This window comes from Triticum dicoccoides, chromosome 3A, assembly GCF_002162155.2.
Source record: "Triticum dicoccoides isolate Atlit2015 ecotype Zavitan chromosome 3A, WEW_v2.0, whole genome shotgun sequence".
NCBI classification, from domain to species: Eukaryota; Viridiplantae; Streptophyta; class Magnoliopsida; order Poales; family Poaceae; genus Triticum; species Triticum dicoccoides.
Window position 1 is genome coordinate 404,258,050 of NC_041384.1, and position 15,356 is coordinate 404,273,405.

At 47.7% G+C, this 15,356-nt stretch overlaps 1 protein-coding gene across 1 annotated transcript; it reads left to right on the top strand.

Moving 5' to 3' along the window:
- Positions 1 to 640: 640 nt before the first annotated feature.
- LOC119268329 (inactive protein kinase SELMODRAFT_444075-like) lies at positions 641 to 5,827 on the top strand. The gene is made up of 10 exons (XM_037549923.1): positions 641 to 873; positions 1,750 to 1,995; positions 2,282 to 2,421; positions 2,606 to 2,700; positions 2,794 to 3,806; positions 3,996 to 4,159; positions 4,500 to 4,576; positions 4,654 to 4,801; positions 5,067 to 5,216; positions 5,318 to 5,827. Exons 2-10 carry the CDS (start codon positions 1,770 to 1,772, stop codon positions 5,549 to 5,551), a joined length of 2,247 nt encoding a protein of 748 aa, XP_037405820.1. The 5' UTR covers positions 641 to 873; positions 1,750 to 1,769; the 3' UTR covers positions 5,552 to 5,827.
- Positions 5,828 to 15,356: the final 9,529 nt, after the last annotated feature.

Below are 15,356 nucleotides of genomic sequence, written 5' to 3' on the forward strand. Positions count from 1 at the left end.
ATGGCCAAGGCAAAAACGTTTTGCACCTGAGTAGATAAGAGTACGTAAAAAGGGTTTTAACCCAGAGCCTTGTCACCTTTTACTAGTTTTAACCCATAGCATCCGTTCGTCGATAGTACCACTGCTCTCACATCACATCGCAACGGAAAGTACAACACATAATAAACACAAAAAAACAGGTTGCGTTGCTGCATCCATCCAAGGGAAGAAAAGCCTGTAAAAAGGTTGAGAAATTTTCCGCCAAACTGCAGCAAAAGTTCAGAAATCAGATCAACCCTGTAGTAGGAGTAGGAAGGAGGCGACGGCGATGGCCCACCAGGACCATGTCAGCGCCCTCCTCGTGCACCGGGGCCACACCGGGGCCGTGCACTGCCCGACACTGTCGCGTGGTCCCCACCTGGAAGCAGGGACCGTCTGCTCACGAGACAGCACCCTGAGCCGCATTCAATCCTGCGAGACTCCTCGGCCGTCCGATCCCAATCAGATGGCCGGCGACGGCGACCGGTTTTCAAACGCGTTGCATTCGAGTGGCAGTGCCGTTAATGCGACCAAGCCTGAAGGGTAGAACGGGTAGCCTCCCCCTGGACGGCGAACGACGGTACCACTAGTAGGAACTGAAGCCTGAAGAGGTTAGCGTCACGCACAGCAATGGAGGTTTAATTGCTTGCGCTCCTTGGCTCTTTAATGGCCACCGCCTCCACCCGCCCCCGCTCCCGCTCCCGCTCCCACGCGTACGGCACTATAGCGCCCTAGGTTTCGCATCGTACCCAGGTCGTAGGAGGGGGCGGCAGCGCGCGAGGCGGAGCTTCCTCTTCGTCGTCTTCTCCGGCAGCGGGCCGGGCCGGGCCGGGCGCTCCTCGTCTTCTCTTCTCGGTGGGTCTCTTCTCTTCCCCCCATTTTGATTGAGCTGTCGTTTTCGTTTTTGATGATAGCTTCGATTCGCGTCGGTTCAGATGCCCCCGAACTCCGCCCTGGTATGGCGGGCAAGTTTCCCGGGTATTTGGGAAGGGTAGGTGTTCGTTTATGGAAGGCAATGCGAGTCAAATATCGCGTCGGAGATCTGCTTGCATATGGAATGGGGAAATTTCCGTAGAAATTGACTCCGTTTTGTCCCACTCGTGGTCGTGGAGGCCGATTTCGAGGCGGAGAGCGCGGCGAGATCTGTGCGAAGATTCGAACGATTTTTCAATGATTTGGGGATTCCTACGGCGTGCTGGGAACCGTGTAGGCTGGGAGGACGAGGCGGCACTGTGCAATCTGACCGGTTTGGCGCAACGGGGAGGCGGGGTCACCTCGTCGTCTCATCCCAGACAGCGAGAGCGAGCTGGAGCTGGGCTCTCTCCCCTTCCCGGTGTCCCTATTCCGGCTACAGTGGCGGCGAGGACATTCACAGGCGGCAGTGGCGCCCGCTCTGCGGCCAGCCATAAAGTGGGCGATCTTTCTCTCAATCCGCAGCAGCTTGGTCGTCGAGAATCCGGGACCCAGTTGAGGGGGAAAGGCCGTCTCCTTTTTACTGCCTTGCCGCCATCTTTACTGGTCTTTGGCTGCCTTTTGGTTCTGTGAACAGAGTTCGGTGTCCAACGCCGCTGGCAACTGTCAGTGGCTCCTCCTATCTCATTTGCATTTAAGCACTTGGTGCTGGTTGTTGCGTTGTTTGTACTAGGCATTATTACTCCTACTTGTTTGCTTCTTGGGTTTGGCCAGCACTTCCGTGGTTCAGCTGTTTAGAGGGAGCTTCTTGATTTGTAGGCATCGCCGGAGAGGAGGTGATGGCGAGCTCTATCAAGCACCAGCAGCTGCTGTTGCAGCAGAGGAAGGGGAAGGCCGTGGCCGACAAGGGCGCACCGGCTGCTGCTGCCGAGGAGAAGGTGGTGGTGGCGGTGCGTGCTGCCATTAGGGAGATCTCCAAGACAGCCATCGTCTGGGCTTTGACGCACGTCGTGCAGCCCGGCGGCAGCATCATACTACTCGTTGTCATCCCGGCACAGAGCTCTGGTATTGTTTCCTTTCCTTGCAATCCTATCCGTCCTTCGCAAATGCAGTTTTGTGCTTTTGTTGTACCGCGGTGTTGTTTTGGGGGCTTAGCTATAATAGTGCATCCTATATGCACATTAGTTGCACAGCTAAATGCATATATGGGTTGCCATAATTGGTCTCTAAACTCTTCTGTTACCATGATCACTGAAGTTGCTGCACTTTGTCCAGTAGCTTCCACGAGTTCTGGGTTGAGTTTTGAATTTTGTGGTAGCGGCTTCAATGCACTATGGTTTCCCTCTTTCAGGCAGGAAATTCTGGGGCTTTCCTCTATTTGCGGGAGATTGCGCAAGTGGCCATAAGACCATGTTTGATCAGAAGTCAGATGTCTCAGAGCTGTGTTCGCAAATGATGCTCAAACTTCATGATGTTTATGATGCAAGCAAGGTTTGTACATGCTTCTGTACATGTTTTTTTTGTCCGGTGGAAATGGGAGCTTTATTGATTAAGTGACAGAATAACAATCGGTAGCCAGCAGGCTAATCAGGATCACTGTTAATGCTTCTGTACATGTTTTCTTGACTCCTATCACACACTGCAATCTTTTTTATGACGATTCTCATTTGTGCAGATAAATGTTAAGGTTAAGGTTGTTTCTGGATCTCCTCCTGGTGTCGTAGCTGCTGAATCTAAGCGAGCACAAGCAAGCTGGGTTGTGCTAGATAAGTAATGATCAACACTTACTACTGTAATTTTCTTTTGTACGTTCAGGTATCTTGTGTTTTCTCTTTGCTTAGCTGCCCATGCTGCTGCTCTTAGGGAGTTGAAGCATGAAGAGAAGCGTTGCATGGAAGAGTTACAGTGCAACATTGTTGTCATGAAGCGTTCTCAGCCTAAAGTTCTCCGTCTGAATCTTATGGGATCTCCTGATAAAGAGTCCAAAGGATCCTGTTCACTTCCAGCAGTGTTGGATAGTTCTGTTGGTAAAACAGCAACTGATGTAAAGGAGCCGCGAAGTTCAGTTCGAGGACCAGCTGTAACACCTAATAGCAGCCCAGACTTAGAGACGCCTTTTGGAAGTACCGAAGCGGGAACATCCTCAGTCTCAAGTTCAGATCCAGGGACTTCCCCATTTTGTGCTTCTGAAACAACTGTTTCTCTAAAGAAAGAGGTACAAGCAACAAAGGATAAGATCCAGCATTCGGATGTCAATATTTCTGATACCGACAGTGAAATATTGAGTCCCTCAGCAACCTTCTCGCTTCAGCCATGGATGGTCGACATTCTACAGGGATCTGCATCCTCAAAACCACCACGAAAAACTCGCACCCCAACTGCAGATACTTTGCTTGAGAAGATCTCCAAGTTAGATCTTTTGCATGAAATAAGTTCTATGAGAAGCAGATCAGACTTAAACTTTAGAGGAAATGTCAGGGACGCTGTCTCGTTAGCAAGGAGCGCACCTCCTGGGCCGCCTCCATTGTGTTCGATATGTCAGCACAAGGCTCCTGTGTTTGGGAAACCTCCTCGGTGGTTTAGTTACGCTGAACTTGAACTTGCAACCGGTGGTTTCTCCCAGGCAAATTTCCTGGCTGAAGGTGGATTTGGATCTGTTCATCGAGGCGTCCTTCCTGATGGTCAGGCAATTGCTGTCAAGCAACATAAGCTTGCTAGTTCCCAGGGTGATGTTGAATTTTGCTCAGAGGTGGAAGTTCTGAGTTGTGCACAACACCGTAATGTTGTAATGCTCATTGGTTTTTGTGTTGAGGAAAGGAGGCGTTTATTGGTTTATGAGTACATCTGCAATGGATCCTTGGACTCACATCTTTATGGTATGATTTTCTCTCTCTCTTGCATGTCTGTATAGACACATTTTCCAGTCTGCAGGCTCACTATTGCACTTAGTATTCATTACATGCATATTGTTGTTCTGCCTTTTACCAGTAGCAAGCAAAAGTTAGTGATATTGCAATAAATCTATGTTTGTTTACCTGTTAAGCTGTTTGTGAAATATCTTTCAGGTCGCAATAATAAAGACACACTGGAATGGGCAGCTAGACAAAAGATTGCTGTTGGCGCTGCTCGAGGGTTGCGGTATCTACATGAGGAATGCAGAGTTGGCTGCATTATCCATCGGGACATGAGACCAAACAACATCCTTGTCACACATGATTTTGAACCTCTGGTATGGACTGCACTATTGGAATTTACTAATTGGCATTTGTCCTCTGGGATTGCATTGAACGTCTTTCCAGATATGATGTTAAATTTGTGTGCCTGATGGATGAAGCCATTCTGTATACTTAATTGGGTTGGCCTATCTTGTAACTACACTTTTCTAGACCATAATAGCGTCTTGTCTTGTGTAAATTTGACTAAATTGCAATACTTTCTGTTTAACTTCCCCAGAATTATCTTACAGACACCTTTTTTTAATTATGCCAATATCCAGTCTTATATTATGCATGGCCACCAAGCATATAATTTCCTGACAGGGTTGTATGTTTTCAATCACGTTCTGATAGGTTGGAGATTTTGGTCTAGCACGATGGCAACCCGATGGAGACATGGGTGTTGAAACAAGAGTCATCGGCACATTTGGGTATGTACTGGAATTTCCAATAATTTGTCACCTTAAGTAATTTGGAGCACTCAATGATTCTTAGCGACTCGCTGCAGTTATCTGGCACCAGAGTATGCGCAGAGTGGACAAATAACAGAGAAGGCTGATGTATACAGTTTTGGTGTCGTGTTGGTAGAACTTGTCACTGGGCGCAAGGCTGTTGACATTAACCGACCTAAGGGCCAGCAGTTTTTAACTGAATGGGTGAGTTTCTTTGTAAGACGACTCCTTTTTGCATAGTTAGCACGCTTAAGGTTGGTGTTAATGATATATGGTCTATGGCCTCCATCTTCTTGCAAGTTGTCATAGTTTTTGTTGCGAAATCGCAATCAAGTCTTTTTGACTAATAAAACTTATGCTCAAGGATTTCAGAGTTGGCTACAATGCTAGTGCTGCTATGTCAAAACTGTGTGTGATTGGAGTATTAATGAGTATTAATGAGTATTAATGAAGTTTTTATGTGTGATAGGCACGCCATCTCTTGGAGGATAATGCAGTCGACGAGCTCATAGACCCATGCTTGGGGGACCGATACAGCGAAAATGAGGTCCGTTGCATGTTGCATGCTGCAAACCTGTGCATACGACGTGATCCTCATTCAAGGCCTCGCATGTCTCATGTAAGTTCTTTCTGGGCTCGACCTTCAGTTATTTTGTGTAAATGCCTGTTGGGAAACTAAATTTTGCCAATTTGTACCGTTTTTCCATATCTTTCTTTTAGGTTCTTCGCTTGCTCGAGGGCGACATGGTTGTCGATTCCATCTCCGTTTCGGCCCCAAGTAGTGATTCTGCGAGCAGGAGCTGGCGAAAGGCAAATGAGCAACAGCATTATCAGGACTACAGCAGCCCAGCCCGGCAAGATTCACAGCGAGTGGTTGGAAGGAAACAACAATCTTATGACGCTTTGAGGGCTGCCTGGGACCGAGACAAGAAGAGCATCTCTAACCGATATTAATGCTCACCCCTTCCCTTAGCAACTCAATTATGTATTATTCCCTCCTCTGCTTTTGAGTAATCGTAGGCCCAAAGCTTTTGCTGCTACCTTGTCCTGGTGTATAGTAGGAATGCCAATAGGTTTACTAGTATATTGAGCTCAGAGTTAGCTCTTCTTTTGTGTATCAGCCGACGAAATGACATCTAGTTGTGCGAAGATCTTAGTTGTGATAACTGTTGCAGTCGTCAGTCACCCTGATGAGAATGGCAGCCATGCAGTGTGTGTGCCGTTTGTAGATCTCGATATGGTCTCCGCACTGCTGCGCCTACTGGGCTTCGGGGGCACTGCCCGCTGTTTGTCAATCAATCATGGCGTTGTTTTGTTTTGTGGTGGTATTTTTCTTTTCTTCTTTCGGGGGTGCATGTAAATCAGTTGGTTCTCAGCAAGGTCACATGGCATGAATAGTTGCCTCACACTGATCGGAGAAGAGGAGAGGGGCCCTGAGCTGTTATGTTTGTGCATATGGCAGCTCAAAAATCTTGGACGGAGATACGCAGCAGTGTGGCCGGTGGGGGTGCGTGCGACTATTCAAGGGTCTTCTTGTACTACTCCCTGTGGACCAACCAATAGTATGCTGAGGGACCTTCTTGTATCCAAGGATCTTGATCCTCCGCTTTCAACATACCAAGGGCTTTGGCCAAAGATGGACATCACGGATGATGGCGCTGCTACAATCTGCTAGTACCAAGGTTGTTGTGAATGAAGCTCAAAAAAAAAAGGTTGTTGTGAATGGAGTGCCGGGCCAGAAGATTCTCCAAGTTTGCGGGCTGAGACAGGGTGACCTAATTTCGCCAATGTTGTTTGTTATCGCCATGGATGTGCTGACCGCGTTGATCAACAAGGCCACGGAGATGGGGGTGATCAGTTTGTATAGTGGGATCTCCAGTACCCAGAGGCTATCAATCTACGCGGACGGTGTTTTGCGCTCTTCGTCAGGCCAACGCCCTCGGACCTGTCTGCTGTCCGGGCGATGCTGGAAGCTTTTGGGGCGGCCTCAGGCCTGATGGTTAACTGCCGCAAATCCTCGGCGATTCTTATCAGAGGCGATGAGGAAGACAGAACTCGGGTTGCCGAGAAGCGGTAGTATGAAGCCACTTGGAGCTATCTTTGTGCAGGGTATAACTAAGGTGGCCGACCCAATGGTTGAGACCGGAGATGCTTGGAACCAGGCCATAGTCGATGATATGTTCTCGCCGGATGATGCGCTAGATATCAAACAGATTGCTATCGGGGGGCTGGCAATGGAGGACTGCTTAGCATGTAACTACACAAAGAACGGTATGTTCACAGTGTGTTCCACTTATCACCTCAGGATGACCATTAATAGGCTGAAAACCGGACGGCCGGAAGCAGCGTCTTCAGTTAACAAACATCAAGGGTACTTGGGTCTTCGGGATACAAACGCATCAAATAAAGCTAAAATTCACATGTGGAGGGTCATTAGGAACGGTCTGGCTGTTGGTGCGGAGCTATTTCGATGGAGAATCAAGCCAGGAGTATTTTGTGTAGTGTGCGGGCGGGAGGAGACTATCATGCACAGATTTTGGACGTGCCAACACTCTGTCCAGTTTTGGGACCAGTTACACTCGGAAAAGGGAGTTTCGGTGCCAGCCCCACCGGTTTTCACATGCTCTTAGAGCGAGCTGGCGAATTGGTTGCTTGGGTGGTTTGCTGAAGCCCAAGAAGATGAGAGGCAGGCGATGATCCATGATGTTTATGCTTTGTAGTTGGCACAGAATGAGACGAAGAATGGAAAGAAAATTGATGCACCACATGAAATAATGGAGAGGGTTTTCTCCTTCATGCAGGAATGGCGAGAGGTTCATGAGAAGTTGAGACGGGAGACCAAACAAACGATTCTGCAGAGGTGGACAGTGCCAGAGGAGGGATGGGTCAAAGCTAATACCGATGGAGCCACGTCAAAGTTCGGAGGCAAGAGTGGAGGAGGAGTTGTGCTTCGAGATCATCATGGTGCCTTTTTGGTGGGAGCGAGCCATTTCTTTCCTCACATAGTGGAGGCAGAGGCTGCGGAGATCATGGCATGCAAGACGGCCTTGTTGGTGGCAGCGGAGGCTAATGTTCAGAAAATACAACTAGAGCTGGACAACCAAGCTCTAGTTCAGATGATTAACAACCCAGATAGGATTTTGGCGTCGACGGGTTCATGGGTGGAGGAGATCAAGATCATGCTTTGATCCTTTGGGGATTTTAAAGTTTCGTGGGTGAGGCGTTCTGCTAATGTTGCCGCGCATAGGTTAGCTAAGTTAGGTGTTGGTGAAGAACTTTGTAAGGTTTGGCTTGGATCACCCCCAGATTGCATTCTGGAAGTGATCGCAGGTGAGATTCCGAACTTGTTTTAAGTTTTAAATAAAGGCGGCGACGTTAACCCTCAAAAAAAAGAACTCGGGTTGCCGGAATCCTGCAATGTGGCCTAGCAGAGTTTTCTTGCAAATACCTTGGATTACAGCCTGCTATCCGGAGCTTAACTCGGGCATATTGGATGCCCATGCTGGACCAGGTGCGGCGATGTGTGCCGGCCTGGCAACGAGGTCTCATTCAGCGACCAGGAAGGCTTATCCTTGTGCAATCTGTCATTGCGGCAAGATCGGTCCACCACCTAATGATCTCGGATGCTCCGGATTGGGTCTTTGAGGACATGAACAAATGGATGCGACCGTCCTTATGGGCCGGGAAAGACAAGACCAATGGAGGGCAATGCCTTGTGGCGTGGGACAAGATCTGTCAACCGAAGAATCTGGGAGGGCTTGGGATCAGAAACTTGAAAGGACAAGCGCTAGCCCTCCGCGTTCAATGGGAGTGGCTGAAGAGAACTGACCCCAACAGGCCATGGCAGGGGTTGCCCATGATTGAAGACCCCAACGCGCGTGCGGTCTTCGATGTGATGGTCAGCATATCTATGGGCAGTGACGACAGAGTGCTGTTCTGGAGGGACAAGTGGATTCATGGCTTTGGGGTTGCGGATATCGCCCCCTGTTGGTGGCGCCAGTACAAACTAGAATCATCAACAGCCGTACGGTTTAGCAGGCCCTCCTTGAGGATAGATGGATGGAGGATTGCAACATCACTGCCTCTTTCACGGCCCAGCTGCAAATAATGCATCTTTGCAATGCGATCGCCACGGTGCATCGAGTACCTACTGAGCCAGACAGATTCTCTTGGCCTGCGTCGGCTAACGCGAGCTACACAGCTAAATCAATCTATGAGTATCTATGTTCGAGTCTTCCTAGCTCCCCCATGACAAACTGTACTTGGCAAAGTTGGGCGCCTCTCAAGTGCAAGATCTTCATTTGGTTGGCTCTGCAATATAGGCTATGGACTTCGGACAGGAGAGCGAGACATGGTCTACAGGACCAACCTTCGGCTTGCTTCACCTGCTTGCAGTGCGAGGACAACGTTGACCACATTCTTGCATAGTGTACCTATGCGCAGGAAGTGTGGCATAGAGCATTTGACCTCCTCAGTCTCAACATGGTCGGAACGACGCAGACTGACGTGTTTTCCGCTTGGTGGCTCAGAAAGAGGAAGAAGTTCACGAAAGCGGATGGGAGAGGTTTTGACATCCTTGTCAGCGCGGTCGCTTGGAACCTGTGGAAGCAAAGAAACGCCAGGGTATTCAACAGAATGAACCAATAGAAACCGGCACCCCTCCTTCCAACCTTGGTGCTGGAGGTGGCACTTTGGCGAACTGCGGGGATTGGCGTAGGAGGCCTCCAGCGTTTTGTGAGGAGTTAGCTTTAGGTGTCTTGGAGTTCGGCGTTGGCGTTGGGTTCCCGTCTTAGATTGTTCGCATCAGAGACGGATTCTTGTAATTAAACTCTCTTTTCTTCTATAAAATTTTGGTAGGCCATTGGCATACACTAAAAAACATATTTTTTTGCTCTCTTTGCTGAAAAAAGAGATCTACAATTCTGCCATTTCTATAAGAACACAAACTCGCATTTGAGATGACTTGAACCTGGGAGGCTGGGTTGTATATGCAGGACGCAGCTTCTGGCTTTGTGAAGCCAAGTCTCGCCGTAACTTAGCCTCCTCTATCAGCCCTCCATTAAATATCCGGCGTACCAGATTGACCCATTTTCGAAACTGAATTTTTTTAAGCGTTCAATTTTTTTTGAAAAAAAATCCAATAAATCATAAATGTTTCGTTTTATATTTTGGGAAAGTTTCAACCCATTTGGATGTATGTTTTTGTGATTAAATAGCCTTCTAAGCTCAAATAAATAAATAAAGTTTATTCATAAACGATACGTCCAAATGGATTGAAATTTTCACATAATACAAAACGAAACATTTATGATTTATTCGTTTTTTTTCAATTTTTCTGAAAACTTTAAAATATTCCATTTGGAATATGGTCAATCTGGTATGTCGGATCTTTAATGGATGGCTAATAGAGGGGCTTATGTTATGGTGAAACTTGGCTTCATGAAGTCAGTGAAGCTGCATCTGTATTGTAACACCCCGGATGTAATTTACCTTATCTGTATTCCAACTCTTGCCGTTTTCGGCCTAAGTTATTTTATTTTCCTCGGTGTCGGGTTTTTGTCTCCTTGTGTTTTTGCCTTCGTCATGCATCTCATATCATGTCATCATGTGCATTGCATTTGCATACGTGTTCGTCTCATGCATCCGAGCATTTTCCCCGTTGTCCGTTTTGCATTCCGGCGCTCCTATCTCCTCCGGTGGTCCTTTCTACTTCTTTGTGTGTGGGGGGGTTAAACATTTCCGGATTGGACCGAGACTTACCAAGCGGCCTTGGTTTACTACCGGTAGACCGCCTGTCAAGTTTCGTGCCATTTGGACTTCGTTTGATACTCCAACAGTTAACCGAGGGACCGAGAAGGCCTCGTTTGTGTTGCAGCACAACACCCTTAAAATTTGGCCCAAAACCCACCAAAAACCCTTCCATCATCTAGAGCGTTCGATCACGATCGCGTGGCCACAAACCGTGCTCAATTTGGAGCCTCCTAGCTCCTCCTACCTATAAAAAGGTCTCTTCCTCAAAAATTCCCGGATCCCCTCCTTCCAAAACCCTAAAATCGCCCCGCCGCCATCGGACACATCCGGCCGCCGCCGGACGAAGTCGCCGCCGCCGCCCGCGCCAATCGGAACCCGCCACATGGCATGCCGGCCACCTCCCGCGCCACGGCCCGCGGAGGGCCCCCGAGGGCCCGAGTTCGCCGCCGCTCGCCTTCGCGACCGCACCCTCGCCACCTCGTCGCCGGCGAAGAACCCCACCGCCCTTCGCCGCCCCGGGCCGGCGCCGCTCTGCTCCACCCCGGCCCGCCTCGTCGCTGGCAAGAAGTCGCCGCGCCGCCTCCCATCTCCGATGCTGCCGTCCTCCTCTCCGTCGCCGGCGCTCCCCAGCAACCTCTCCCTCCGAGCTCCGGCCGCCGTCGACCACAACTCCGTCCGGCGAGCCTCGGGAACCGCGCCGCGCTGCTACAGTAGATCGGGCCGATCCAGATCTGGGAGTTCTTCGGTTGACCCTAACCCTAAATCCCCGTTAACTTTTTGCAAACTTTGACATGTCGTAACTCTGCATCCGTAGCTCCGATTCATGCGCGTGACATATCAAAATGTTCGCCTCGACGAGTACATCATTTCATCTCATTGAATCATTTTCATTTGAGCTTATCTTGATGCCCGAAATGTTGTTGGAAGAGAGCTATGTGTTGTATTGGTCAGATCTGTTTCATCAAATAGCTATTTGTCATTTTTGCCATGATTAATGTGTGCATGATATGATCCTGAGCTCTACATGAGTTTTGTTATATGCCATGCCATCTTTACAGAGGTGCTTGCCATGTATTTTTGTGATATTTGTGGTGACTAGCACAAGCTTGCAAAGTAACGTAATCGGTAATGCTGATTTCAGGGACTTAGAATTTCACCAAGTCCTTGTCCTGATTTTGTCGTTATGCCATATGTTCATGTTGTTTCCTAGTGATCCATGCCTCTTTTGTAGATGATCAGTAAGGATGTTTGTTAACATTGTGGTGCTCTATCTATCCATGTATTTGTTTGCATTTATGGAGCACCCTAGCTTGAGTCAATCGAGCTCTCCTTTTGCTATATCGTGAATCCTGGTAGATTGTTGACATGTTTAGCGATTTTGCCGAGGAGGTTGCTATTGATCCGTGCATGCTATGTTGTTGTTCTTGCCATGTATAGCTTCTATGCCATGTATTCCTGATGAGTGTATGATTAGTTTGTCATGCCATGCTCTGTAGTGAGTGCATCGAGCTCGTAAACATGCCTACTCGTTAACTGATTTGCATGCTCTAGTTTTTCACCAAGTCTGAGATCTGTTTATGTTTTTGCCATGTTCACATGCTTGCAATTGTATTTTCTGATCCCCTTTGGCTCAAGGTCACTAAGGGACTTTTGTTAAGTGCCTTGAGTAGCTTCATGACATGCCTTTCTTTGCCATGTTAAGTTCCTGTAGCTTGTAGTTTTCATGCTCTAAAGAGTGCTTCCTGATGATAAAATCCAGACTTGTGTTAATTGCACTAAGTCTGAAACCTATTATCATTTGCACTTTTGCCATGCTTGTTTGAACCTGTTAGTGGATGAACTAGCCATAGCTCAGTGTTCACCTTTTTGTCAAGCATCATGAGTGGATCCCTGCCGTGTATTTTGTTGTCATGTTTGAGTGCCATAGCATAATTATCTTGATGAATTTAGTTGATCACTTGCTGATTATCGCAAACCGGTGCCATATTTGTTTTGCTTGCCATTTCCAAACCATGCATCCGATTCCGGTGATCTTTATATCGATTTCAACTGAAATCACCTCACCTTTCCAGTGGAACTCTTGGATTTCTAAGTTGAGGCCAGGTTCAATCATTCCTTGTCAAATCTTGCATATGCATCGCATACCGCATCCCGCATATCATACCACGTTTGCATCATGTTGTTTGAGCATTGCACGTGGTTGATTGTGTTCCGTGTGCTTGTTGTTCTTGTTTGGGTAGAGTCAGGAGACGAGTTCGTGAACGAGGAGCCCGTTGAGTTTGCTTACGAGGATCAAGTCAACTCTGACAACTTTGCAGGCAAGATGATCATGCCCTCGAAATCACTTCTATCTTTGCTTGCTAGATGCTCGCTCTTTTGCTATGCCTATGCTACAATACCTACCACTTGCTTATCATGCCTCCCAAATTGCCATGTCAAACCTCTAACCCACCATGTCCTAGCAAACCATTGTTTGGCTATGTTACCGCTTTGCTCAGCCCCTCTTATAGCATTGCTAGTTGTAGGTGAAGATTGGAGATCGTTCCTTGTGGGAACATTGTTTATTGTTGGGATATCACCATATTATCTTGTTTATCTTAATGCACCTATATACTTGGTAAAGGGTGGAAGGCTCGGCCTTTTGCCTAGTGTTTTGTTCCACTCTTGTCGCCCTAGTTTTCCGTCATATCGGTGTTATGTTCCTGGATTTTGCATTCCTTACGCGGTTGGGTTATAATGGGAACCCCTTGACAGTTCGCCTTGAATAAAACTCCTCCAGCAATGCCCAACCTTGGTGTTACCATTTTCCACCTAGCCTCTTTTTCCCTTGGGTTTCCGGAGCCCAAGGGTCATCTTTACCAGTGCTCCTCTGAGTGTTGGTCCGAACTAGGCAGCCTGCGGGGCCACCTCGGGGAAACTCGAGGGTTGGTTTTACTCGTAGCTTGACCTATCTGAGTGTGCCCTGAGAACGAGATATGTGCAACTCCTATCAGGATTTGTCGGCACATTCGGGCGGTGTTGCTGGACTTGTTTTACCATTGTCGAGGATGTCTTGTAACCGGGATGCCGAGTCTGATCAGAATGTCTCGGGAGAAGGAATATCCTTCGTTGACCATGAGAGCTTGTGATGGGCTAAGTTGGGACTCCCCTGCAGGGATTTGAACTTTTAAAAGCCGTGCCTGCGGTTATGGGCAGATGGGAATTTGTTAATGTCCGGTTGTGGATAACTTGAAACTTAACTTAATTAAAATGAATCAACCGCATGTGTAACCGTGATGGTCTCTTCTCGGCGGAGTCCGGGAAGTGAACACGGTGTTGGAGTAATGCTTGACGTAGGTTGTTCTAGGATCACTTCTTGATCATAGTTGTTCGACCATGCATTTTCCTTCTCTTCTCGCTCTCATTTGCGCATGTTAGCCACCAAATATGCTAGTCGCTTGCTGCAGCTCCACATCATATCTTGCCTTACCTAAAAGCTTAAATAGTCTTGATCGCGAGGGTGCGAGATTGCTGAGTCCCCGTGACTCATAGTTTACTTCCAAAACCAGATGCAGGGACCGATGATACCGTTCCAGACGATGCGCTTGAGCTCAAGTGGGAGTTCGATGAAGACTCTCATCGTTACTATGTGTCTTTCCCAGATGATCAGTAGAGGTGCCCAGTTGGGGCGATCGGGGACTTTGTCGCATGTGGGGGTTGATCTTTATTTTGGTACCGTAGTCGGACCATGAGTGTATTGGATGATTGTAATGTTATTCATGTATTTGTGTGACGTGGCGAGTGTAAGCCAACTATGCACCTTTTCCCCTTTTATCTATTTACATGGGTTGTTGTGAAGATTACCTTACTTGCGACATTGCTTTCAATGCGGTTATGCCTCTAAGTCATGCTTCGACATGTAGGAGATATAGCCGCATCGAGGGTGTTACAAGTTGGTAATCAGAGCCTTCCCCGACCTTAGGAGCCCCCTACTTGATCGAATCATTGGCATTGTTGAGTCTAGAAAAATGTTTTGAGTCTTTTAGGAATTATATATCGGAGAGTTAGGAATTCTTTTTACTCCCCAGTCCCTTCATCGCTCTGGTAAGGCATCCTGATGTAGAGTTTTGACTCTTCTCTTCTCAAATTTCACTAATTTGTTTAGGATCACGCGGGTATCTTGGAATCGTTTCGAGCGATTTGTGATGAGAACATTGTTCTTGGTGCCTCCTGTCATTTAGGGGTTGTGGCAGTGTCCCGGGGAGTTGAGCTCCGAGGTGTTGTCGTCACAATTTTATCGTTGAGATTCTGGAATACCTGAGTTTCGCCGACATCAAAAATCTCTTTTATGCAGTTGTTGGTGAGATAACCTCGACGCCACCCAGTACTGGGACTGGAGTTCGGGAGTATTGCCATAACTTGTATAACGTATGCTTTTTGAAGGTTTAGGTAAATGATTTCCGAAGGTTTCTCGGTTATGTGTTGAAGGATGGATACAGTTGGATGTAGGATTTGCTAGATTTGGGTGAGATATTATGCTTCCCCTGTATCCCCAACACCTGATTGCATAATCGGAAAGGTTCGGGAGTTTCATAGGTGGGAATTCTTGTAGCTCTAGTTCTTCTTCCGCGGATATTTGGTTTGGGATTGGGTAATCCTCACCAAGTATTTGTTCTTGTTCCATACCTTATTGTTTTTCTTCTACCTCAATTCTAAGTGGCTTCTCAATTTATGGACATGTGACCATTTCAATTGGAATGCATTCGTTCATTTTGTTCGGATGTGAAGACTTTATGTTGCAATTTCAACCCTTTTGATTCAGCTTCAATATTTGTCTGTCAATGTGCTAACGGATGTCAACCTCTTCAGGATGGCTCCTCCAACGCGCACGACTCCGAATCTTGATCCGCCACCACCGCCTCCACCTCCGGAGGCATGGCAAGCTGTGATGGCCGCTACCAATGCAAACACGCAGCTGATCATGCAACTTCTTCAAGAGCGCAACCAAGGGAACCAGGGTCATGGCAAC

Excerpts from the sequence above, each read along its gene's own strand:
- LOC119268329 (XM_037549923.1), top strand. The coding sequence starts at position 1,770 with ATGGCGAGCTCTATCAAGCACCAGCAGCTGCTGTTGCAGCAGAGGAAG. Across the intron at positions 2,422-2,605 it reads ATGTTTATGATGCAAGCAAG|ATAAATGTTAAGGTTAAGGT; the intron begins GTTTGTACATGC and ends TCATTTGTGCAG. Across the intron at positions 2,701-2,793 it reads AGCTGGGTTGTGCTAGATAA|GGAGTTGAAGCATGAAGAGA; the intron begins GTAATGATCAAC and ends TGCTGCTCTTAG.